At 37.6% G+C, this 25722-nt stretch overlaps 2 protein-coding genes across 2 annotated transcripts in view; one reads left to right on the top strand and one right to left on the bottom strand.

Moving 5' to 3' along the window:
- The window catches only part of LOC121862926, a 33006-nt gene extending 11865 nt beyond the window's left edge, over window positions 1-21141 (bottom strand). The window contains exons 1-9 of the mRNA XM_042361356.1: window positions 21095-21141; window positions 19101-19289; window positions 18558-18724; window positions 17390-17543; window positions 8619-13653; window positions 4385-5126; window positions 3448-3541; window positions 2377-2607; window positions 655-2208 (exon numbers count right to left, since the gene is read on the bottom strand). Coding sequence (XP_042217290.1) covers window positions 655-2208; window positions 2377-2607; window positions 3448-3541; window positions 4385-5126; window positions 8619-13653; window positions 17390-17543; window positions 18558-18724; window positions 19101-19280 — 8157 coding nt within the window. The 5' untranslated portion in view covers window positions 19281-19289; window positions 21095-21141. The remainder of the gene's footprint in view (window positions 1-654; window positions 2209-2376; window positions 2608-3447; window positions 3542-4384; window positions 5127-8618; window positions 13654-17389; window positions 17544-18557; window positions 18725-19100; window positions 19290-21094) is intronic.
- Window positions 21142-21285: 144 nt separating this feature from the next.
- On the top strand, window positions 21286-25100 carry LOC121862928 (WD repeat-containing protein 89-like). Its single transcript, XM_042361357.1, has 3 exons — window positions 21286-21304; window positions 21462-21502; window positions 22927-25100. Exons 2-3 carry the CDS (start codon window positions 21481-21483, stop codon window positions 24054-24056), a joined length of 1152 nt encoding a protein of 383 aa, XP_042217291.1. The 5' UTR covers window positions 21286-21304; window positions 21462-21480; the 3' UTR covers window positions 24057-25100.
- Window positions 25101-25722: the final 622 nt, after the last annotated feature.

Below are 25722 nucleotides of genomic sequence, written 5' to 3'. Positions count from 1 at the left end.
CACTTATTTTTATTTTTCTCACACTACTACTTACCCTTCCTGCCCCTTCTGTTGGGATCCTGTCACCCTTTAACCATCCCACACAAATGTAGGAGACACAAAAAGATAATAAAAAGATAGAGTAATAGAGATGTACACTCGCACCAAAAAGTATCGGTGCAGGGTGAGATCGATGAGTTCCGAAACAATACGTATACACTGTGATATGTCGGGAAGGTTGGTAAGTGTACCCTCATAAACACCCCCCCCTTTACTAGGTGTTGCCATATGGCTGACAATCAGGGCTGCCAACATATGGCTGGAACAACTCGACTTTCCCAATACCTATCGTCACTGGTCTCAAATTGTTCACACTACAGTATGCACCGATACTTTTTGTTGCGAGTGTACATACAGTCAGATAGACAGAGATAGATATAGATTATAGTCGAGTAATAAGAGATAGATACATAGCTTAGACAGATAAATATATTGATAGATAAATAGGTAAGTAGGCCAAGACAGATATAGAGAAATACATACTGTACATGTATAGAAAAAATATATATTTACCTTATTTTTGAGACTTTATACTCCTTGGTTCACCTAATACAAAAGTGGGATACAAATATAGATAACAGGGAGACTAAGAGACAACAGAAACTGCAAACTCACCTTGTCCGAGGTCCCTGTGGCTTGTGCGTGCATAGTGCCCGGGCGTTCGGTGGCACACGCTTCACAACCGGGCCGGGTCCAAACATTGACTAAGGTACATCTCGGACACACCCAACCGTGGACCTTGGTGGGTGATGGAAGCTCTGTCGTCACATCCACCTGCTGCTCTGGTGATTGTGGTTTGCCTGTCTCCTTATTTCTTAACTGAGGACTGGAAGGATCTTTATTTTTTGTTTGTCTTTGTTGCTGGGGCGGTGATGACCGAGTCTGGTGTTTTAGTTGTCCTACCTCATGCTGTGATTGGGAAGAATGATGCAGTGTTTGGGGTGACTGAGGTTGCAATGAGTGGGATGATTGATGCTGTGATGACTGGGATGATTTATGTTGAGATGATTGGGATAATTGATGCTCCTCTGATGACTGGGTAGAATGATTTTGCAATGGTTGCTTCACATTATGTTGTGATGTGCTTATTTGCTGTTGCCATTTTGATAAATGTTTAGGTTGTGGTGACTGATTGTGTGTTTGTGTAGGTGTTTCCTGTATATGATTGGATAAAATGGGTGTCTGCATAGGTGTGCCCTGAGTTTGACTGGATAAAGTTGTTTGTGTAGGAGTTGTCCGAGGTTGACCGGATATAAGATGAGGAGATTGTTGTTGAGGTAAATCCTGTCGTGACTGTGGCTGCTGACTTTTGTTTAGTAGAGTTTGAGCAGGTTTTGGCAAGTGCAATTGTTTTGAGCTGCACTGGTTAAGCGATGGATTTTGAGCATGTTGTTGTTCATCTTGAATGCTGACTGAATCTTGCTGGGATTTTGGTGTGATGGCAAGATGATGAGTTGAGGATTGTTGTTGTTTCTGATGTGGTTGGAATTGATTTGTTGCTTTCACTTGCTGCTGTTGTTGACCATTAGGTATTGTAATATCATGAGATTGTTTCCGTTGTTTTTGCGGTAATTGTTGTTGCTGTCTCGAGCTTGGTGTAGAACTGGATACTTGTCTCTCCAGTGGTTGAGTTTGATTGTGTTTCTGTACATTACTTTGATCACAAGCAGACTGACTTTCAGTGGCAGAATTATTATTTGTTTGACTAGTAGACATTGCTTTAGAATGTATATTTATATCATTGGTTTGACTAGAAACATTAGTTGCAGTGCTGGCAACATGGGATACACTCAGAGGCTGTGGTAATGAATATTTACCATCTTGCAATTGAGGTGAGGTCGATTGATGTGCCTTTGTTTCACTTTCCTGTAAATCAGTTTTTTTAGTTGCTACTGCACTATATGCAAGTTGAGGATTCTCTTCTTTATCTCGTTTATTAATATTAACATTTTGATACATATTTTCATCCTCTTCTTCGAGTGTGTCTTCATCATCACTATTAACATCATCATCATCATCATCATCATCATCTTCTTCACTATAATCACTATCATCCATGTCAACACTAATTTCATATATTTTTGTTTCTGGGTTATAAAATTTATATTCAATATTACCTTCTTCATCAGACACCTGTAAGTACCTTGCAAGTCCACTCTCAGTTTTTGCCTGTGAATAATGACTTCCAGGAGCATCAACACCATTTACTGCAGCAGCTCTAATGGAGGGCTTCTGTGCTTGCACCTTGGGCTGTGAATCTGGTGCCACTAAGTAGAGAAAAATGGGACAACCTTCTGTGGTAACCTTGTGGTGCTCCAAGGTGTGGTTAGTTTTTGCCTGTGAATAATGACTTCCAGGAGCATCAACACCATTTACTGCAGCAGCTCTAATGGAGGGCTTCTGTGCTTGCACCTTGGGCTGTGAATCTGGTGCCACTAAGTAGAGAAAAATGGGACAACCTTCTGTGGTAACCTTGTGGTGCTCCAAGGTGTGGTTGTCGTCGTCTGCCAAGCGTCTTCCCAGGATCCATCGCTGAACCTCTGGTGGGAATCCAAAGTCTTGACACACCTGAAACATGAGAACCAAGAATTGCCTTGTAATCCCAAGCTCCATTTATTCTGGCAGATTTTTCCACCACAAACCGGCATCCTTTTAATGGAGGGGAGGCTGCTGGGGGTATTCGTTCCTCCTCTTATACGTATTTAGATGTTATAACAAGTCCAACTCCTTGATATGCCACAAGGTATAGCATAGTTTTATTACTAATATTATATTGGATTGATGTTTTTTTTTATAAGGTGAAGCAGAAATTCAAACCTTTATAATGATACCTAAATTAACAGCACAGAATGAAGAGATAGAGGCACTCTCACTCCCTATTCTAAGTTATTTTCAATTTTGATTATGTAGATCATGTGTTTTTTGCCTAAATACAAATTAGTAGCAGCAAATCTGAATTGTTGACATTGGGCTTAAATGTTTTCTCACTAGTTATATTTTCTTGGAACTGGTTGCTACACATGCTAGTAAAAAATTAAGGAGGAACCCCCCTTCAGTGCCCTGCTCATGTAGAGATGGCAAGGAGGATGCCACACAATGAACTTTTTACCACATGGAAATCTTTACTGATTTATAGTGTTAAAAAATCTAATGGAATTTATTAAATTTGGGGGGTTAACACCCTTAAAATCTAGCATTTCAGCCCAAACGTGAGAGAAATTTTGATATACAGGTATACTGTAAAGTAAATGTAACAGGTACTCGTCAGTTTAGAAAGCTCCTTGACGTCTACTTTTAACTTGGTTAAGGCTTCGCCTTTATGATACTGTTTATCTAAATCTTTAGTTGCAATTATTATTGGGACAAGTTGCTGAATCTTTATCTGTGTTTCCATTCATTGTTCCTCACCTTCTTTCTCAGTTCTCCCACAGTCATGGAAGCCATCACAGTAAATGTGATGGGACCTTGGTGACTGTTCTTGTCCTCCACATACATCTTCACACTGACAAAATAAAAAATGTATAAGAAAGGATCATCTAGGACTCTATAAAAACGTAACATAACAACTACAGAACCTACACAAACAAGCTGTCATCATTACATTTCCTTCCAACCTTTTAAACTAAATTGGGCTCAGTCCAAATGACTCCCTATATTTATGAACCCCTATCTTAATGCTTAGGTTAAGATGGCACCCATTGGAACTGGAAGCTCATTTGACCTGCATTCCACTATGGTCCATTTGTCCTGCAACCAGCATTTAATGTCCCAAAAATCAAAGCCCTTATTATATGGCAGTGTCATCTACCTCACTAATTCAAGATTCATCTCTACTGACTGCTTAAATTAACATTCCTGGGTGATTTGCTGTACAGGTAACAGTCACACCTGAAATATTCATATTATTTTCAGGTAGTTTTTGAATTTTTAAAGAAAATATAGCTCCTGTAGTTCTCTTTACACAGGATGGGGAAATTATCCTTTACTCCGTTTGAGTGGGAAGAATCAAGGTTTATAGGAACTTCAATAGAAGCTGGAAAGAGTAAAGATGAGACAATAAAAACAAGTGTAGAAACTGACAGAAAAGGGCTAAGAATACAAGAACAGAAACGCGAACGCACGCACGCACATACATACAGTATTGTACATAGACAGGAGTATTTCCTTACAAATTCAAGACACAGAGTACCAAGTGATTCCTATCCCTCCATACTGATTCACAAAGCTTCATGTCAATTAACTGTCCACGTTAAGTCATTAGGAGTCCAATTTCTAAAATTCATGGAAAAAAATATTTAAACAACACAAACTTATAAAAAAACAAAAATAATCTAGTGTAACTTACTTGAAAGGCAGTAGAGCCTCACTAAGATCTTTCATATAAACTGGCGGTCCATCAGGTAATTTACTTATGGTGTCAGATTTAACTTCACGTCTTGCTGGATCAACTCGAGTGTCCCGTCTGGTGATGATTTCTTCTTGAACATCACCAGTAGTTTGAATTTCCCCAGTGGCAGATCCTATTTGAGTATCATTAATAGAGTCTGCAGAAGCTGATGTCTGCAGAGGTGTTGGAGAGAGATATCCAATACTTGGAGTTTCTGTTGCATTTGATGATAAATCATTTGAAATATCTGTGTCAGGCAACTGCACCTTATCAACATTGTGTTCAATAATATCTATATCATCTAAGTCTAACTGAGCCTCAGGTTCATTTATATTTATATCCTCATGGTCTAACATTTCTGAAGCATCATAAAAGCATTCTGACATATTACTGGTAGGAGTTCGAGTTCCGTTTAAATCAATGTTTGGATTAGTATCGGGTAAGATATGTTCAGACTCAGATGGCACGAGTGAGGTGGCAGGGAGGAGGGAGGATGTTAGCATGGTAACCTCATCATCGATTTTGGTTTTAGGATTGCGTGTGACAGAGCAGGACACCCTGAGCTCAGCCAACTCGTGGGCCAGCCGAGCAGCCTCGGCATGGTTTCCACAAGCGATGGAACCCTCAAGCCGTTTCAAGAGTCGATTGATGCTGAGAGTGTTGACTTGACCTAAAGTTGGCTCCTCAACTCGCAAAGTTGCTGTGGACAAAATTCTTAACTGTAATCAAGAATTTGGGTAAATAATAAATAAAGTACAGTACAGTAAAAGTGACTATTCATAAATACTGTACATGTACCTTTTATTAAATAAAAGTGATAATTTATCGCATCTAAGTTTCATCATTAGTAAGAATAACCTTACTTCCATACAGTATCTGTACATTTACTAAACTACTGTACAGTAATTCCAAAATCATGTTAAGATATCAATAATTGTAAAGTTTGACATGTTAAATAATATGATCTACCATAGCTCATCATCAGCTTAACATCATATTGAAAAACTTTCAAAAGTATATAAAAAAAGCTTTGACTTCCAAACAACAAAGCTTGAGAGCATGAGCAAATATAATCTAACCAACAATCTGCACACAGAGAGAGGCAGGCAGTCAAGTGTAACTCAATACCATTCACACGGTCATTTGGGTAATAAAATTAAGTACGTATATACAGCACAGGCAGTCCCTGATTTCAATGGTTTAGTAAAATTTTAAGTTAAGAAAAAAGATATATGATACAGTACAGTAACATGATTTGATTTAAGAACAAAAATCCTGTACAATAGTTGTGATTTTTTCTCACTATTTTTGTAATTTTTTCCTAAGTACTGTACTGTACTAATGAAAATATACAAAAAATAATAAATTTGTCTTTTAATACAGTGCTTACTTCACATACCTATTTCATTATTCCCTAACACTTCCATTATCTACAAATAAGCTTTCAGTGTGTCATAGTTCCCCTACAATCCTCAAATTCACAGGAGACAAGTGCACCAGCACAGTCATTCAGCCAGTTGCCTGATTATCCAGTTTCTCCTCATTTACTCTCATGTAATAAGTGGAATATCAAACATAAGAAAGTTGTTCTGCATCCTCAGCCCTTACAGTGAGAGAACGTACCTTGTACATCCTAGAACACCAAGCAGTAAACCAGAGGACATACCTGCTACTGTACGTGCTTGAGAAACACTGTACTGTACTGCTATGTGTCATTGGTGGAATGTTGTGACATCCCACTGGTCATATGAACACTTGAGTTTTCTTTTTTTTTCATGTGTGTTGGGGTGAGTGCCGTACTGTACAGGTTATGAGATGGTGTGAGGATGGTTATGATGGTGGTGTGTTGTGGGTGATTATGATGTTCAGTGGGAGTGATTATTGTAATACAGTACAGTACAGTACAGTACAGTACAGTATAGGAATTTGAATGAAATTATTTAATGAAAATGGGATACTTGGGTAACTCTAGGTAAGTCTTCTCTAATTTGATTCCACAAACAATTATTTTATAAATTGAACGAGAAAAAATAAAAACAATGGTAATACATCAGCATTTTATCCCATTACTATAGTCATAAGCCCTATTGGTCATTTCTAGTTGGAGCTTAGTAGGCCTAAAGCCTATTAGCATTACGACTTATTCAATCTACAACTAAAACAATTTTCTTTAACCAAAACTGGCTGAGAGAAAATAAGATATACATTAAAACTGAAAAACAAGCAGCTGATGCAGGCTTGGAATTCACAGCAGCTATGTTCACAATGACCATCATTACCCTATGACTGGCTGTGATGATCCCTCACCTCAAGCTCTGTGTTGTGTCCCTCCCTTATATTGAGCACAGTTCCCTCTTCATGAATCTCTTAGACCTTTTAATAACAGAAGAGTATGGAGAGAGAGAATTACTCAATGGAATTAAAATGAACTGAATCATCCAATGAAGATAAAAAAATGGACTAAAAATTGACCCACTCAGAATATCAGACTTTTTCTTTAAATTTAATGTTAATATTATTATTTAATGTACTGTACAATTTATTAAGGCATTAAATAAGTACTGTATCTAATAATTATAAATATAAATCCACACTCAGCATGAGAACACAGTGACTCAACAATCTTATTAGGAAAGAGAAATGTAGAGTCTATATTTTTCTGTTTCTCAATACATCTCTAAGGTATTAACTGAAGATCTCTTTAGAAACAGATGAAAGTATAGCAAAAGCATTTTTCTTTCCTTGCAAGATTTTTAATTAATAATATGTCTTTCCTCTATTCATCCCAAGTCCATTAACCTCACGCCATTCCCTGCTTCAAGGGGTGGAAGAGGAATCATGAGGTAAAACAAAAGCACAGAAATGCGTATCATTAACACACATGATTTCATATTACCTAAATTCACTTTATATTTGTTTGGATTCTCAAACACTGGTACGTTAATTTTCTTTTCCTCACTTACTGTAGATTCTGATAATGTACAGTATTGTAAAGGTTGAGTTTGTGTAATATTTATGCTCATTATTTTTATGCTGGCTGTAGCTCAAGTCAGCCAGTGAGACACAAACTTATGTCTTCAATTACTGGGGAAATTTAACGACCAAATCTCAAGAGAACCCGTGACCTATATTGAAATATCGGGACACACACACACACACACACTCCCCACCTTGCGGTCACTTCCACAACTCAAGTGACTTTATCCTCGGTGTCTAACCTTCATTTACCCAATATCTGAATCAACTCTTTATCTTAGCTTTAAAGTAGGAGACTAAAAAATGTACTCGAGGTACTTCCCCAGCAGGAGTGAGTGATGTACAAATGTGGTGATGAGACTTTTAAAAAGACCAGAGTATTGCCCTTCTTTAACTTGACAGAAATTAACAGTGTGTATTCTTTTTAATGATAAGCATAAGCCATATAATTCTTTAAATATATTTAAATAAGGTAAGTAAACCACCTGTCAACTCAGACGTGCTAATTTACAGTGCAGTACGTACTGTACAGTAAAGTTCTTAGAAAATCCAAAACTAACAAACCAAACTTAACCTAACTTAATGATTTTAGAATACATTTTAGTGAAGTTAGGCTATTTAGTTGAGGTTTTGGTTCTGTTGCTTCATTTTGTTTTCTAAAAAATATAAAAATAAAATACAGATATAAGAGCAAAATTGCATACAGTATTTGTATTGATGGCCATCTTGTTAAATCCATCTCCACAAGGGTACTGGTGCATGACAAAATATCGCCTACATTGAAATAACTGGGAAATGACGACTTAGCTTGAAAAGTAAATGACACAGAAGTCATCAGCAGGTTGATGAACCATTAATAATTCAACATGCATTTCTTCCTGTTAAGTTTTTCTTTTTCATTGTTTACCTGGAGGAGTTGACTGACTCAGACATGGTTGGTAAAGTGAGATTAGATGTTTGTCTACCAAGATCCATCAATAATAATAATATTGAAAGCATAGTGGTTCTACCCTCTTTGGTGATGACCAACAATTTTAGCTGGAATGTAAAACTTTTACTGTCCAAATATTGTACAGTGAACAGTATACTGCACAAAATTTGTACAGCAAATACCTGTATATTTTTAAATATATGTAGTATATGGTTTGTATAAATAAACAAATATCTTAAGTTGATCAAAACCAAAATGGGTAGATCCACTAGTCTTGCCGCTTACCTTTAAATGTAGCAATGCCATCAGCCTCTGTGAGCTGTCGACTCAGTCTCTCAACCTCTTTCTTTTCCATTTGCCCCCGACCCACACACTTCACCCCCACCTCAGACACCAAAGGTGTTGAGTTATCAGAATGGGATGAAGGAGATATATGGTCTTCATGGGGTTCAATAATAATTTGAGGTACTACAGCTCCTGCTGGTGGGTTCGCTGGACTGGTGATGCTTGTTGTCTCAGTGATTGGTGAGGGGGTGGCTGGACTGGTTATGCTCCTACTTTCAGCAGTTGGTGAGCACTCACTGTGCTGAGCTTCAATCGTTTCAAAATCTTTAGCCTGGATTAACTCGAAGGTTCCTGATCCAATGGACATTGAGCGTTTACGTTGTTCTGTATAAAGAACTCCTCCTTTGATGATTCCCTCAGAAAGGTCTGTGGGATGGGAATTTGATTTGGAATCAAAAGAGGGCTTTCCATGTAGTTGTTCTCTGTTACCATTGTGTTGAGGGTATGGCTGTGTAGTAGGAGTGTGATTCAAGTGGTTAACACCATTCATAGGTTGCCTGATGCTAGCAGCGGTGGTGGTGGCAGAGTCTATGGAAATTTGTAATGAATTTGAACGGGATATTGCTGATAATCTTGGTTTTCTCCTGGCTGCTTCTTTCCTCATTCTTTGTTTTTCAATTTTGTCTAACTCTGCCATGGCAGCCATTTCATCAAATTTAGCAACTGCTGAAAATACTTCAGTATCTCTTGGAACATCACTTCTGGGCTGTGGTCTGAGACATTCTCTACATTCCCTATTGGATCTTGGTAATTCTGGACTATTTGTTTCGGAATTCAACTGTTCAAAAATCTGTGTCCGTCCTACAACATTTCCAAATGATCTCCTGCGTGTTACTTGTGGCTTTTCTTTTTTTGCTTGTTGTAGTTGTTCAAACTGGTTAAATATACTAACTACATTACGTACAGCACCACTTGGCTTTAGCACTTGTGGTTTACGGTAATTTTTGTGGTAAAATGTTTTATCTTCTTCCTGATCTTGGTGATCTGATTCTTCAGGCATTAAGTGTTGGTCTCTCTGGGAACTTTCATCCTGGTTTCTTCCTGGTCCTTCTTTACTACCTTCTTCGAGTTCAGTTTTTATTTTTTTATTTTTTTTTTTCCTGTCTCCACATTTTTTTTTGCAGTTTTTTTCATTCTTTACAGCAGATGGCATGACTTCATCTTGAGTCAGTTGTTCATCCTCATCACAGCCACTTCCTTCAAATTTTGCAAGCCTAGCTCTTCTCAGTTGGTCCATATCTGGCTCTTTATTTAAACCTTCATTGCTATGAGATTTCTTAACAGTAAATTCTAATGTTTTTGATTCATTTTCTCTCTCAGAGTCAGGGTTATGAATGAACGTGTCGGGTGGACCCTGAGCTGTACCAAAAAATGTTGTCTTTGGCTTTGCACCCTTACCTCTAACCTCAGCCTCTTTGGAAATGCAGGCTGGCATGACCATCGATTCATTCCGTGAGCTTTTTTTAAGTTTTCTATACCTTTCTTCAGTTTCAGAAACATTAACTGTTGTAGATTTTTTGGTTTCAGAGCTTGCTGCTGAAAGATCTTTTGTATCATTGATACCTTTGGCATGCTCATCAAATGTTCTGAAATATTTCTGTAACTCTCTTTCCCAGTTGATATCCTTCTTCTTCTTGTCATGGTGGGATTTTTGATCATTATCAGGAAGCTGGCCAGTGTCTGGCACAGCAGCCTCTGCACCACCCACTGCTTCTCTTGCACCTTCTGCATTACTTTCATCATGGATCACTGTCACAGGACTCTCATCAGAGATACTTGGTTGGGAACTTACATATTCTGAAGTAAAAGATTTGTTATCCTCATCCACCCGCTTGGGGTGAAGAGGTCTCCGTTTCATACACGCTTCACACTGTAGTCTCCACGGCAGGTTGATCAGAGTACAAACTTCACACACCCACTTCAATTTACGCTCAACTCCTTCATTCAATTCAATGGGAGGCGGTGGAGCCACATCCATATTACTGGTTCCTGTTTGTCCAATTGCATTTTGCCAAACTTCAAAGTTACTCCTCTCTCTCAACGACAGGACCTCTTCACGAATTTTATCTGATTTTCTCTGTTCTCTGTTCTTCGCTGCTTCTTCTTCTTCTTCATTAATTTTTTGTATTTCATGTCTTACATCCGCCAACTCTTGCATGATTTCCCGAGCATTTGTCGAATTTAAACGAAATTCATAATTAGCCTCACTGTTTGCCTCATCATGAACAGATTCCCTCCTTCTTCCATTGATGGATGAGGGTACTGGAAGGTCTTCATAAATATCATCAGCTGGAGTGGTGGCACTTGATGTCATGGACTCGGAGGCTTCAATAATGGTGGAAACATCTGGCGAGAAGAAGTTGTTCATACGAAGACCAAAATTTTTATTCGGTCTACAAAAATGACCTGGAGAATCACTAGGAACTACTATTGGATCATCATCCAGCTCTTCCTCACTAACTTCCTCATATGATGGCATTTTTCGAGTTTCTCGGACTCCAACAAGTACAGGAGAATTTTTACTCCTTGGCTCAGCAGTAGTATGAGTGTCTTTAGCGAGCTGATAAAACAATTCTGCATCAAACGCTGCTCTGCGCATTGGTGATTCCCGTGTGGGAGGTGGAGATGACTCTGGGGAAGCTTGGGAAGGTTGAGTGAGGTTTGAGGTGACTCTCTTGGTCTTTGGAGAATTTGACCCTTTATGAGATTCTGATAAACCAAACTGAAGAGCATCAGAAGCAATCAACTTACCTCCAATGGAATGGCGAAAGTTGCCTTCTTTTTCTTCAATTCTTAGTGTTGCATGTTTTGAATAGCTCTGAGGTAGAGTTAAGTCAAGACCTGAATCACTAAGATTATCATAAATACCATTCTGGGAATTTGGTAGTCCATGTTCTCCAACTTCTATTCTGTCACTTGTTGATGAGCCAAGAGTGGCAGTCCCAGAAGAACTCACAGTATTCATATCAAAATTTTCAACTCTACCTCTGTCTTTGGTTCTTGGCAGGAAGTCTGTCTGAGTAAGTATATGAGGCTCACTGGTCTTATAAAACTTGTTATCGTACGTTTTCTTTTGAGCTTTCCGTTGCTCCAGTTCTCGCTGCATCTGCTCTGTAGCTGCCCGATCAAGCTCACTTATATTTGCCAGCAACGATACCTGAGATTTTCTCTTTTCTTTCTTATCATCATCTTTTGATTTCTTTTGTGTATTTTCATCACCATATTCAAAACTTTTACTCTTCCTGAAAGTCCCACTTAAACTAAGTTTACTTCGTGAAAATTGGATATCGGGCATCCAACTGTCATATACTTTATCTTTTTTACTTGTAGCTTTTGAGTCTTTACTGTTCTCCTTATCCCTATTTTTCTTTCTCTTGTACCAAGGACGAGGAGACAGGGTCAGTTTACTGGTGTCAGGAATGGCTGGGCTTGAAGAAGATTTAGTGATGTCTTGCCGAAGAAATCCACTCTCCAGCCTGATGGACTCGGCAGAGTATTGACTGCTGGTTGCTCCACTACTGCTCTGAGATTTCAGTGTGGTGGAAGCTGATGATGGAGACTGAGACAGATAGCTTCCAGTGGAAACAGTGCTTAATGGTCGATCCTTTTTCTCTGCAGGAACATTGGGGGCTTGGCGTTTCTTCTGACCATCATTTGTGAGTGGTGACAAATTCTCTTTATTACTATTTAGTGTGTTTGATCCTCCAGTGGTCTGAACTGGTGGAAGTGGAGCTCTTCTCTTGGCTTTGGCACATATTACACCTTCACTCTTGGATTTCTGCAGCCTCCTGCCTTCAGGTATTTGACTAATGGAACTTGGTGAACTTTGTTCTGAAGTAATACTGGGTCTCAGCTCCCTGGCTGGTAGGCTTGTACAACTTTTCTGTGATCTTAGTGAGCCAGTGTCACTCATCTTTGGTGATCCAGGGGGTTGTGGTGCTGGCCTCTTTTTGCGACTCATCGTTGCCCCTCGAGACTCTGGTTTTGACGATGTGTCCGAAGATGCACTCACTGCTGAGAGTCTCCTGCCTCCCTCTTCATTTGAGGTGCTTGAATTTGTTCGTCCAAGTGAAGAGTCCCTTTGAAACAGTTTATATCGCCGGGTAATACCAAATTTAGGTTGATTTTGATTTTTTGAAGCAATCATCTTGTTTTGAGTGTCAGCACTTTTACTTCTCATGATAGGTACATATGAAAAGCCACTTGTAGAACTTGACAGACTGTTCACGCTCCCTCCACTCGCATTGCTCATGCGATCCACTGATGTAGATCTCTTCTTCTTGTCTCTATTTCTAAACCAACGGAAGATATTAAGGAAGCCAGAGGTCTTCTCTCTCTTGAGAGGATAGGGTCTATCACCCATGGAATACCTACCAGGAGAACTCATGTACTTGGACACATCACTTGCTGTTGTTGAAGTACTTGAAGAACTCAGCTTTTTTCCATAGTGTCTTTGATAATCATTAAGTGTTGGACTTGATGGTGTTGACACACTGGGTTGACGATTCTGCCCTAATCTTTCCGAAATCTCACTCGACCTGCCCCCAGATGGGAGTGTTGATTTTCTTACCATTGTTTCCCCAAAATAAGCCGTGGCATCAAGCCAGTCCTCATCACTACCCCCTCGGCCCACTCCACTCAGTCCAGTTCTCCTCACAGATCCCTTTGCTGTCATCTTCACATTTCCCTCGTTGCTAAAATTCTTGTTTTCCTGAGATGTGTCCTGAGCCCCACTCTGTACAAGCCTCGCAGCTAGTAGCTCCTTCTTACTTGTGCACGTGGAAGAGTAGATAGAAGAAGAATATACTGTGGAGGTGGTAGCAGCAGTGGTGGAGGATGAAGATATGGAGGAAGTCATGACAGAGAGGGAATTTACACTCTTGTCATTGTTATGTTGCTCCAACATCTTGCTACTGCCCATTCCTCTGCCAACCACATCCGACCTCCCTGAAGGTTCCACCTCAGCCCCACTTTGCTGCAAGAAAAAACCCATGAATGTTTTGCATCATTCTTTTGTTGTCCTGTCATACACTCAAGAGAAAAAGAGCTCATAAACATTGGTTAAGGGTCAAATCCTAAACATTAGGATTGGTACCCCTTAGGATGGGGACTCATTAGTACCTAGTCCCATTCCTAATGGTTAAAATAGGGTTATGTAGGACTGAGACTCTTATGACTTGTCACTGCTGGATTGTAATATATATTTGTTCTGTTGTAGGATAAAACATATAAATCATAAACTTACATTTGCTTGTAGGTTTGCATTCTCAGCTGCCACCTGGTGAGTGTAAGGGTGCAGTGATAAACATCAGCAAAAGTAATACTGTAATCAAATTACCCATTGATGACAACAGGATGTGTTGACATATAATATGAAAGTACTGAATGTTACAGGTAATGACAATAGTTCCTAGTACATCTGAAAAGGCCAGTGCTCTTCCAGGCCTGAAAGCCACTGTTCAACCACCAAGCCCCGAATGGAAATAGCCAAAAATCAACGAGTTTTCCCTTAACAGGATTAATTTGTGTGTGTGGCCAGTGTAGTTAATACAGTAGATAATTCTGCATGGAAATTCTCTTAACTGGATTAAATTCTCATAAAGCAAGATATATTCCAGTTCCTTTAAAAATTCCCATATTCTATTACCTAACTGTTAAAACATAAACCCAAAACACGGAAAATTGAAGAAATGATGCACCGAGAGATAAAGAAACGCTAAAATAATGAAATAAAGTAAACCTGAAATTAAATAATAGAGAAAATGAAATGTATATGAAGGTTAATAAAAAACTATGAAAGAAAACTTGTAACTGAACAAAATTCCACATCCCGGAATTTTTCTGGGTATACCGGTAGTACTACTGTACAGTATACTGTACAGTACTGGGAAAGGTTTCCGAGAGTAAAACTACGCATTTTGCATAAACAGACATTATTGCACATCCCAGTAATGTTTTTGGGAGCTAAGGAAAGTTTTCTGAGTCTAAACTACGCAATTCATCTTGGATGGACAAACACTCTCCCATTACATTTAGACCAGAGGTATGAGTGAAAATATTTATGGCTACCAAAAATGTGTATAAACTTTTATTCACAGCATCTGTTCTAAATGTGTTAAAGAGATGAATTTGGTACCACTATGATCCTGAATAAATTCCCTGCAAGACTGTTACAATAAAGGATCCTTAAACAAAATATTTTTACATGATATAATTATGGGGACTCAATTCTTATACGAGAAAATATAAGAAATGTTTAAACCAGAGCCTATAAGATCAGTTCTAATAAGCTGGAAACACCCTTTTTTTTTTATTACAACAATAATCCAGAATAGTTAACTAAAAGTTTGGTGCATGATGCAATCTCTTGGAAAAATTTTTCCCAAACCCAGAATGGAGAAGTTTGGGGAGATTTTCTCATAATTTATCCTGAGAATATGCCTGATTTTCAACCTCAGAAACTCATTCATAGACCCGGAATGGAGAGTTTTTCCCGTAATTTTTACGGCCGGATTTCCATTCCGGCTATTGGAGAGTTCCGGGGATTGAGGATTGCAGTTAAAGGGGAGATTACTTAATAAGCATCAGTTACGATTATTCTTCTAGGTGGATAAGAAGAACAGTCTGTAATTGTAAATATAAGAAAATAACAGATAATCTATATTTCTTTACTTTTAAAGAGACTCTTTTATTTTAGTTAAGATCCTGGAGCTCAGGTTAGGGATTGGACTTCACACTCCACCTATTGTTAATGTGAAAACTTGTGGTCATATCTGGTGTAAGTCATTACAGTAACTCTGAATGGTAATATATGCATAAAATTTGCTTAAACTAATCAAGATATTGTCAGATCATAATACCATTTTCAGGGATGCCAAATTATACAGGCATCAGGCAAACTGACTGCCTACAGCAGGCCCAGCCCAATGCTGACACAAACGGCAGGGTTACTTTTCACACAAAAATAATGTAATATATTCTACGTTCTATTAAAGAGTAAAAAATATCAGTATGTGTACTTTAGGCTCTTCATTTTAAAAAAATAATAAAATATACAAAAATATGGTTCTGTAAGTACAGAAAAACTTTTCTTAATATGTATTTTTCTGCATATTTTTTTTTTCAAATAACAGTTTGGACTGCATTGCTAGTACAATATTTACTCTATAAGCTCCCAGTTTTCATTAATCAATCTTCAGCTTTATAAAGTGTTTTATTATTTTGATTTGTTATTGCTAAAACCTTAACTGATACAAATGCTGCAATTTGAAATCAGATATGCAAAGCAAACTGCAAAAAATAAAGTTTTCTTGGTGTTCATGCAAGGATAGTTAATAAAAAGCAGATGTATTATATTATTAATCACTTTATTTAGTAGTAGTTACAGGCAATTAGGAAATACAGTTACAGCCTTGGATTACTGCCATGCATAATAGTTATTTGCCATGCATACACACCACAGTTATCTAAAGAGCTTCGTTCTTTTAAGAAAATATGTGAACTCAGAGTTGCAACCTGCAGGCCATCACTGACACCTGCTGTACAACTAGTCACCAACTGATTACTAATCAGAGTACCTCATCCCCATCCAATATTATCTCAACAACCATATTTTCAAAACTATCGGTGGACACAAAGTGATCTGGTTTCTTAACATTTAAAATCTTTGAGTACAGCTTCTGTTACATAGAAAATTCTTTAAAACTGAGCCTTGATATTGCTGTGATCTGAAACAAAATTTTCATGTCATAGTTCTCGAAAGTACAACATACACGACTCTTAATTAGGATTAATACATAATAATCTAATGGATTATTTTTTCTTGGGGGGGGGGACTAATAGATAATCTCCTAGATTTCAAACAAGGATCACTTGGCTGTGCTCTCGATTCCCAATTCAGGAGACATGGGTTCAATCCTATGGTCAGGCAGGATTGGAGGGTCTTTATTCTGCTCTGGATTGTTACCCTCAAATTGTTGAAATTAGTTTCAAATAGCTTAAGTTTTATTAGATTTGTTTACTTCTATATATTGCTACATCCAAATTAATAAACTAAATGCACATGCCCGAACACGCTCATATTTCTGCAAAATGATTAATGTTGATAAAAAAAAGTACCACACACACGCTGGACCATTTTACCTTTTTTTCCCAAGTGCTATGACAGAAGCAAACCTAATCTAACTTAACTTAACCAAAACTACTCTAGGATTGTTGGGTTAGGTTTGGGTCACCTTTAATTTAATATACTGTACATACATGGCTTTGCAGTCCTGTTCCTGGTACTTTTTTGACACTGATCATCTTGCCATACTTCTAATACAAAGGACAAATTACAAAAGCCATACGGCAAATAAGCACTAAAATACTTTACAACTTGCCTGTCATCCAATGTTTTCAGGTCAAATGGGCACCATCTATAGTAGACCCTGGTCCTACTAGACCTCACTCTAACAAAACCATTAGGATTGGGATCATGTAATTAAGGCTCATTAAAAATGAAACATAACTCTAATGGTTAGGTTATGCTGGAACCCAGTTGGATTGGGAGCTATCAGGACTGGAACCCATTTTACCAGACACCATTAAAACAAGGCTCAAACACATCCAATATGACATGCTCTTCTTAAGTATATTGGATCAAAAACTCCTATGACTAGCTCAAGTGTGATGCTCACAGTGGTCTAGACCATAACTTGTTACTGCCTTACCTTCAGATATTTCCTACTGTGGATGTCAGAGGAGGGTGCAGTCACTCTTGCCTTTTGTGGAGGTGGTTCTGGTGCCAAGCTTAAGTCAAAGGTAGCTCGAGGTATGTCTGAGCTTGAGGATGTGGTTGAAGAAGAGGAGGAAGGTGTTGTTGTTCTGTAAATTAATTCATCAAAACTAAAAATGCATCCTTTGAATATGACTGACCCTCTGAGATAGCTAAAAGCAAAATTATATTATAAAAAAGGAGCAGTCAGTGGAATGGATGATGCCCCTATAAAAGAGATCAAAATTCATTGGTTTCATCAACTGAGTATTGAAGAGGAAAAAATAATATGAAATTTAGATGCAATGTATCTAATAGCACTTTAGCTACTATGTGGATATACTTTGTCTACAGATAAATAAGTAGGTCCAAACAAAATCAGTAGTAATCATTATATATATAAAGGTGTAACCTGTAAATCTTTTTTTTGTTTTATGGATTTGTTTTAAAATTATTGCAATACAATATTATTTATGCTAAATACAGCATCACCATCACTTTTATCAGGCAAAAATTCTAGAATTCCACCAAAAATATCTAATGAAATGTTAAGTTTTTCAAACAATTTCTGTTCATATACATTACAGCATTATTTAATTCATATATGGTCTGTTTGTAAGTTATTCCCCAAACATATTAAAAAACATACATATTGCACCATCATTAAAGCCTCAAGACTAATTGCAACGTTAAAAATAAATTAGAAGGAAAAGCCACAGGTAAATAATGAAGACAACAGTGCTAAAATATTTATCACATTCTCAGTGTGAGATTTAGCCCCAATCTTTAAATCATCGAAACAAATCCAACACAGATAAAGAGATGCACCAACGCTAACTATTCTGCATTTGGTGGAAAACAGGAAAACAAGTGACAGACTCTAATACAAAAGGATCGAAGAGTATAAATACCCATCAAACAAGAGCAATAATACACCAAACATCGTCTCATGGTCACAAATTTAGTTCAGTTGGGTTGGTATTTTTTCACAATTACTCTTGGTTAAATATTTCAAAACGTAAGCTAATGCAGGAATCTCCATACTTTTTTTGTGTTTGGTTGTATATGCAATACATCATTACAAAACTTTATAAAACACTATGAAAACTGGTGGATAATCCTACTTTATTTGACTTGATGAAACCCCGACAGAAGTTGTGTGTTTACTGCCATAAAATTCCTTTTCTTTGATAAGTGACAGTACAGGTAGGAAGAGGCCTCTTGTGCACGGACAGGTAAACAACTGACGCCCATTCCAGGAACCATCACAGCCACCGACCATATCAACCTCCTGAAAAATGTGTGACACTTGATAAAGATTGTTGAGTTGAGTTAGTAAGGCTGGGGTGGGTTGGGTGATATTATATTAGGTCTGGTTTGGTTACAGTAGGTTGGTTAGGTTAGCTTTTTTTAAGTTAGCTGTGTTAGTTGGATTAACTTAGTAATTTTAGGTTGGGTTAGGTTAAATACAGCACTACAGTATATGATAAGTGTTAATCTGTAATTGTTGTTCATACCCATACTTTATTTTACTGTTACCCTCAAATTGTTATCTACTGAACAGTATTCCAATTAAAATCAATCAACTAGACAAATACTTTTGAAAGCCCTGCAATGTGATACTATCTTCAATCAGTATTTCTTAAATACTACTGTACTGTACTTACAAAATGAACTCCAACAGTCCAGTTATTGCCCATCTCCGGAACTCTGCCAATCCAGCTGACAGTACCATGATGGGGACCATACTCGCAAGGGTCTCGTACCCCGAGTCCCGCCGACCCACCTAGCCAAACTACACGCTCCCCCACTAGTACTGGGGGGCGGTATGTCCACTCTCTATCCATCTGATGGTCCTGTAAAAGTAATGTGATGATGTGGTCATTCATATTCCCCAGAACAGAAGTAAACACAGTACAGGTACAGGTAGTACTCACATTTGCTAGGAATAACAATGCATCCCCATGAGAGAAATATTAAGATGTACAGTATTAAGATATCAAGGCATCCCACATTATAAAAATAATAACACCTGCCGGGAAGATCGACACATGACTCATCTTAAAAGTGTTAACAATTAAAGAGGATAACAAGAGTCCCTTTTTGAAATAATATATCAACACTCGTCAAGAATACTGTATCAAGATGATGCAACCATCCATATCTTCCGAAATGGAAGACTATTGGAATACTGTACGTATACATGTAGCTATCCCTCTTAGCAAAAGATTTCCCTATACCATCACCGTAAATGCTCAAGAGTTTTATTAGGCCCAAGTTCTAATATGTCCCACCTGAAAATAACCATTATGACTGGCACCTTATGAAGACCATTTAGAATTAAGAGCTCCTTTGAACTGAGCCCAAATCCTAAGTGTTATGTTAGGACAAGAACTATTAAGACTGGAGCCCATTTAATCAGTCATATTTCCTTACAAGGCTTTGTCTACCAGTGCAGCATCCTCATTTAATATGATACAGAAATTTATCACTTTTAAGACACTGGAAAAAACTGATCATTAACCTCCATGCAAGATTATGAGTTCCTTGTCAATGTAAACAATAAAAATATCCAACCAACCCCATATTTTCTCTGTTTTTCATGTCCTGGTGACCTAATGTGTTGAGGGGAGAAGAGTGTGTAGCACAGGTAGTCAGGTCACCCAGTAAACAAACACCTACACCTCCCTCACAACTTAAAGCTGACGTCTCACTCTCACCCCTCATCAATATATTTCCTCAACTTATATATATCGCTGAACCTAAGATGCTACTTTAGATTGGAACATACTCAAATCTTGGGTCGGGTTAGTTTAGGTTCCAGAGCTAGTGATTAGTAAGACCAGAATTTAGATCCATTTCTAATACCCACAATCCACATCACTATATTATCCACACTCTCCTTCAGATATAAAATAACACTTCTTGTACGATTATCTATTTTCTGGTACAAAAGTAAGAAATACTCTCAATATATGACGTAGTAAGGTACCACACACTTTATTAGTTGAATCAGAAATTATCATTTTTTAAACAAAGAGACAGATGGTGAATCATATAACACTGAGAAAGGTTAACATTATCCTTCGTTTTTTCTGAGTACCCATTAGTTCTGTCAATGTATTGTACTACATTCTATAACATCCAGTAAATTACCAAGTGGCAATTTTTACATCCATTAGAAATAACAAAAGCAATCTTATTATCTCTTTTAGAAAATTACATTAATTTGTCATCCAGTAATAAAAGACGGCATTTTGATACTCATAAGACAAAGTAAAGTCCTGACACCCATCATCAGAAGATAACATTTTTATGATTTATTTTTAAAGAAAAGCTTCTGCACCTTTTATATCAGTGACCATACACTACAGAAGAGATGTGCAGTAGAGACTAAATCACACATGTGCAACATTGTGGAGGTCCTCATATAGAGAGGTGATTCACTGACTCCTCCACCCACGACTTTTTGCAAGATGAGTTTTGGAAGGCGGACAACCCACACCGCCATCTTAATTCCCCACTTTTCAACACTTTACGTGGTTCAACAACTTTGTTATACTGAATACCACCATTCATTATGAATTCCCGGGCCTCGTATGGCTATATGTCAAGAAATAATCTCACTAGAATAAGTTATTGGGCGTCAAGTTGTTCTTACCCTTCCAAAAATAAACACACAAACATTGCAGGTTGACTGAGGCGCTGGTTCCCTCACAAACACCCATATATAACATACCGAAGAACTATATATTTAAAACAGTGTAATATTATTGTGGAAAATACAAAAGTATATACATTCTGGATTTTTTCAATTATTGTCTTGATGTAAAAATTCATGTCATCAATCAACAGCACATGAAAATTAAAGGTCTATCTTATTATGATATTATACAATTTAATATAATACCATATGCGAAAAACATATTGATTATTATTTCTAGTTTCTAGACGTTTTTCATGAATTAACTGTTTGTGATATTACTTGTTGCTTTTACTAAATACTTTACATGTTATCATCTCCACAGGTCTGGCAGATCCGTCGAGATGCCGCACGTTGATCATTCTGGTAAGTGTTACTATTTTTCTGTTATTGGTGGCTCATAATGCTTTAAAATTAGTTTGATGTGAAATATTATGTTGAGGTGGAAGAGAACGAAGAGTGACTGGAGTACTAGTTGTCTTAATACACAACATTTCACCATCACACGAGTTGTACAGGTGGTTATTCATTACTTTTATATCTTGCTATGACATTTACTTTACTGCCCAGTGTTAATACAGAATAAACTGTATCACCTGAGGAAAACCTGCCATGTTTGGTAGTCTCACTGGATAACACTTCTCATGTGTCCCAGTGTGGTTGCTGAAAATGTTGTGGACATAGTACAGTACAATACACAGTCAATCAAAACATCAGGTGAGGTTAGGGCAAGGATTCTATGCAGTGCTGTAGGTGATAACTCCCCCCACCAAAAAAAAAAATAATATTCATTTACCCTGTAGCATTTTTGTCATAAATTTAAATTTTTACAGTTATTTGGGTAAAATTAACATTTCAGTCGTCCACCTATTTGGAAGTTGTTCAAAACACATCAAAAACTGTCGAAAAAACATAATTTCAACCAAATCTAACCTAACCTAAACTTAAAATCCGCTGGATAACCGAAACGATAATATCATTATTTTTACTCAAGTTAATTTAAGAAAGTTATTTTGATCGTACAAACTGGGCACAGCTTTGTAGTAAAGGGAAATTGTGTGGTAAAAATGCAAAAAAAAAAAAAATCTTATGGAACTTAACCTAACTTAACATTTGTCTTGGCAATTTTGTGAAAAAAAAAAAAATGATTAAGAATCAGTAGAGGACAACCACAGAAATCGAAATTGATTTTTATATAGGGAAATAGAGCAAAAAATTTGTTATATTACATTCGTCTTAAAATTTATATTTTTCAATTTACAAGTATCCCTCGCTACACTTGTGCACTTTTACAAATACAGTACTGTATTGTATTCTTATAACTCTCCCTCACAATACAAAAGCTATGGTCCCTTCAGATAATGTACCCGGTACCTAACTTATATTTTATTATTTCTTTAATATGGTTGGTGCTAAATTACAGTAGTTAGGTATTAATAAACAGAACTGTAGTTAGGTTGTTTTTTGTGTTTGTGAACTGATTTATTTGTGATAGCTTATCCTGTATATTGTTTTGTTTTAGTTAGGTACTAAATAAGTAATTACTCTGAATTTTTGGCATCCGTTGTCTAGAGCCACCACTGAAAATTACGTTGCCTAAACAAAGGCTCCTGTATTCATATTGAACTATATACGTGTACAGTATACCTGCATACTTTACACTACATGACAATTTCACTGAAGGCTTAGTACTGTAGCTACAGTGTTCCTAATGGGTAGTCATGCCTATGAGACCCATTTTTAATCTGATCACATCATTGTTTTAATGATGTACTGTTATTTATTTTCAGAAGAAAACACCTGCTCAGAAGCAGAGGTTGCAACATTGTTTTCAGTGAAGTATGAATCTGTGACAAGTATCTCTCTCTCTGAAGAAGAGTATTGTTTACACCTCACTCACACTACCAATTGGGAAGACGTGGCCGTGGCGTTGTCAGATTTTTCTGTGACGCTGCTAAAGAGGGAAACTCTTCAGAAAGTGTCCAGTTTTGATCCCCACCAAGAATGTATCACAGGGTTGAAATTCTCTCCTGGTAACAACAACTGCCTGTGGACCAGTAGTAGTGATGGCTTTGTCAAGATGTGGGATGTCAGGTCCAATCAATGTGAGAAGGAGTTTCAAGGAATGACTAAAAGTTCTTCTGTAACAAAGCCTCTTACCTGTTTTGATATTTCGTGTAATGAAAGGATATTGTGTGCGGGGACGGAGTTGGTTGAGACGGGTGTTTTTATTCTGTTCTGGGACATCCGTGGTGACAAAGCTTTAGGCAGCTACTGGGAATCTCACACTGATAATATCACCCAGGTCAAGTTTAACCCTTCACAAGCTGATACAATGGCTACAGCAGCTACAGATGGACTTATTAATGTTTTTGATATCTCACAAAGTACAGAGGATGATGCTCTTACATACTGCATGAATTCTGAAGTGACGACTGGGAACTTATCGTGGCTGGGTCAGAATGGCCGACAAGAAAGATTATCTGCAATAACAGATATTGAATCTTTACAGTATTGGGATATCAAGGAAGCAGCACCAATGCATAAATATAGCAGGGAAGATGTAGCTGCAGCCATGAAGCTCAAGGAACCGGACGACTGTTATTTGGCATCTGTGCATATGTCAAGTGAAGGGGACAATCCCTTAGTGCTGGTTGGTGCTCGTAATGATGAAGGAAGCGATACTCTGTGTACGTTGAAACTCGACCTGCAAACGGGACAGCTGAAGCCACATGGCTCTTTCGTGGCCAAGCAGCTGCTGCTGATGATACGAGCGGCATTATATCAAGTAGAGACAGACTCGTATATCACTGCTGGGGAATGTGGTGTTGTGAGAATTTGGAAACCAGAGTCCACTGAAAGTATTGGCAAACAATCTCTTGTGAAGTTGTCCAAAAAAAACAGAACAAAACCATATTAGCTTAATGAAGTATTTCCCAACTGTTATGTTTTGTTTATGAGACATATAAGTAATATCTTGTTAACACCAACACTCAGTTCAGATGTACAGTGTATAGAACATGTTGAAAATCTCAGATGGTCCTTGGATCATTGAAGATGGATCACATAGATGATGATTACTTGTCCAGAATGAAATATCATATTAATGTATTTGTGTTTACTATCCATTCCTTATTTGTCATTGTGAGGAAAAAGTAAGTTAGACAGTCACTTAAAAAGAAATTCAAGAGTTAATGTAAGAAATGTAATCCATTACATGTAAGTTACTATTTAAAATGATTTAGTTTATTACAGTATATTTGTAATTTTGTTCTCAGCAGTGAATAAGTACGGTACAGTACAACATCCATGGTGTTGGAACGTTCAGGAGGAGTCTGGGGATGGGGTATCCATTAAGTATTGTGTGTATAGTCAGAAGATCAACACCTGCTTGCTGGCCAACCTCTGTCAAATCAACTGAATGCTTGTATGGTTTAAGAGGGTCAGAAATATTTGTGAGCCCTGGAGTGATGCAAACATAACTGGTATTTATGAGACAATAAACAAGAGAGAATGAGAAGATTGGAAATATAACAACCAAAACTTTACTGAAGAAAACAAAAGAACATTAATTCTGTATATGATAAATATTTGATATATTAGTGATGCTTCGGGGCTGCAGTGAGTGATTCACCCTAGTGTTTATCCTTCTGCCTAATATAATGACCCAACACCTGAACATAACCCTTCTGATGAAGAACTGTGGTGACTTAGATAAGTTTATTTCATTGGATTAGGTTAGTAAGATATACTATATAATACAGTAAAGTTGAATTAATCATCATTAAAGATTATTTTTTTCCCTATAACCTTCATTGACAATACAGTAAATATTATTTGATAATTTTGTGTTGTAATCCAAAATAGCAGTGGGCACGGATTAGTGTAATCCAAAATAGGATTGGACTAGGCTAAGATGTAATGCAGAATAAATATTTTTTAATAAAGCATATGCAGTACCTGATTGAAAATTTTATTAATTTAAGACCCACTGAGGCTTAGTAAATGCTTACTGTACTTAATGATATACAGCTGTATGTACTGTAATAGACTACCCCAACTCTTCACCCATCTACCAAAAAGATGAAATTCAATTCGGACAAACCTGAAGTTTACATAGACAGGATGCCACATCAACTGAGCCATTCTGGGATTTCCTGAACACCTAGCTCATCCCAAGTAACAGGCCCACAGATTGAAAACCCTGTATGTCTACTGTAGTCTTTCAGCACCTTTTCTTTTGTGTTTTGTACTCGTGAGTTTTAATGTCTTACTCGCATAAAGGCCCGTCCACACGATCGAGCAGTGCCCGGCGGGCACGCGCTAGATGCCCGTTATCAGGCAAAATTGGCGGGCAAACCAGCGGAGTGCCTGTGCCCGTCGTTGAGCAAAATCATGGTCAGCCTGCCTGGTGGTTTGCTGCCGGATATGGAGCAACGACTCTGAGTACTGCAAATGTGATATGTATATGTTCCCCTCTCGGTCCAGATGTCCAGTGTATCACCAATTAAGCTTATGCAATGTACATTATTGGCATGGCAATAAACGGGAGATTGTTTTTGTATTATGTAATGAGGACATTCGTG

Source organism: Homarus americanus, unplaced genomic scaffold (genome assembly GCF_018991925.1).
Source record: "Homarus americanus isolate GMGI-L3 unplaced genomic scaffold, GMGI_Hamer_2.0 scaffold24922, whole genome shotgun sequence".
Lineage (NCBI taxonomy): Eukaryota > Metazoa > Arthropoda > Malacostraca > Decapoda > Nephropidae > Homarus > Homarus americanus.
This window is presented reverse-complemented; position numbering and strand designations above follow the sequence as displayed.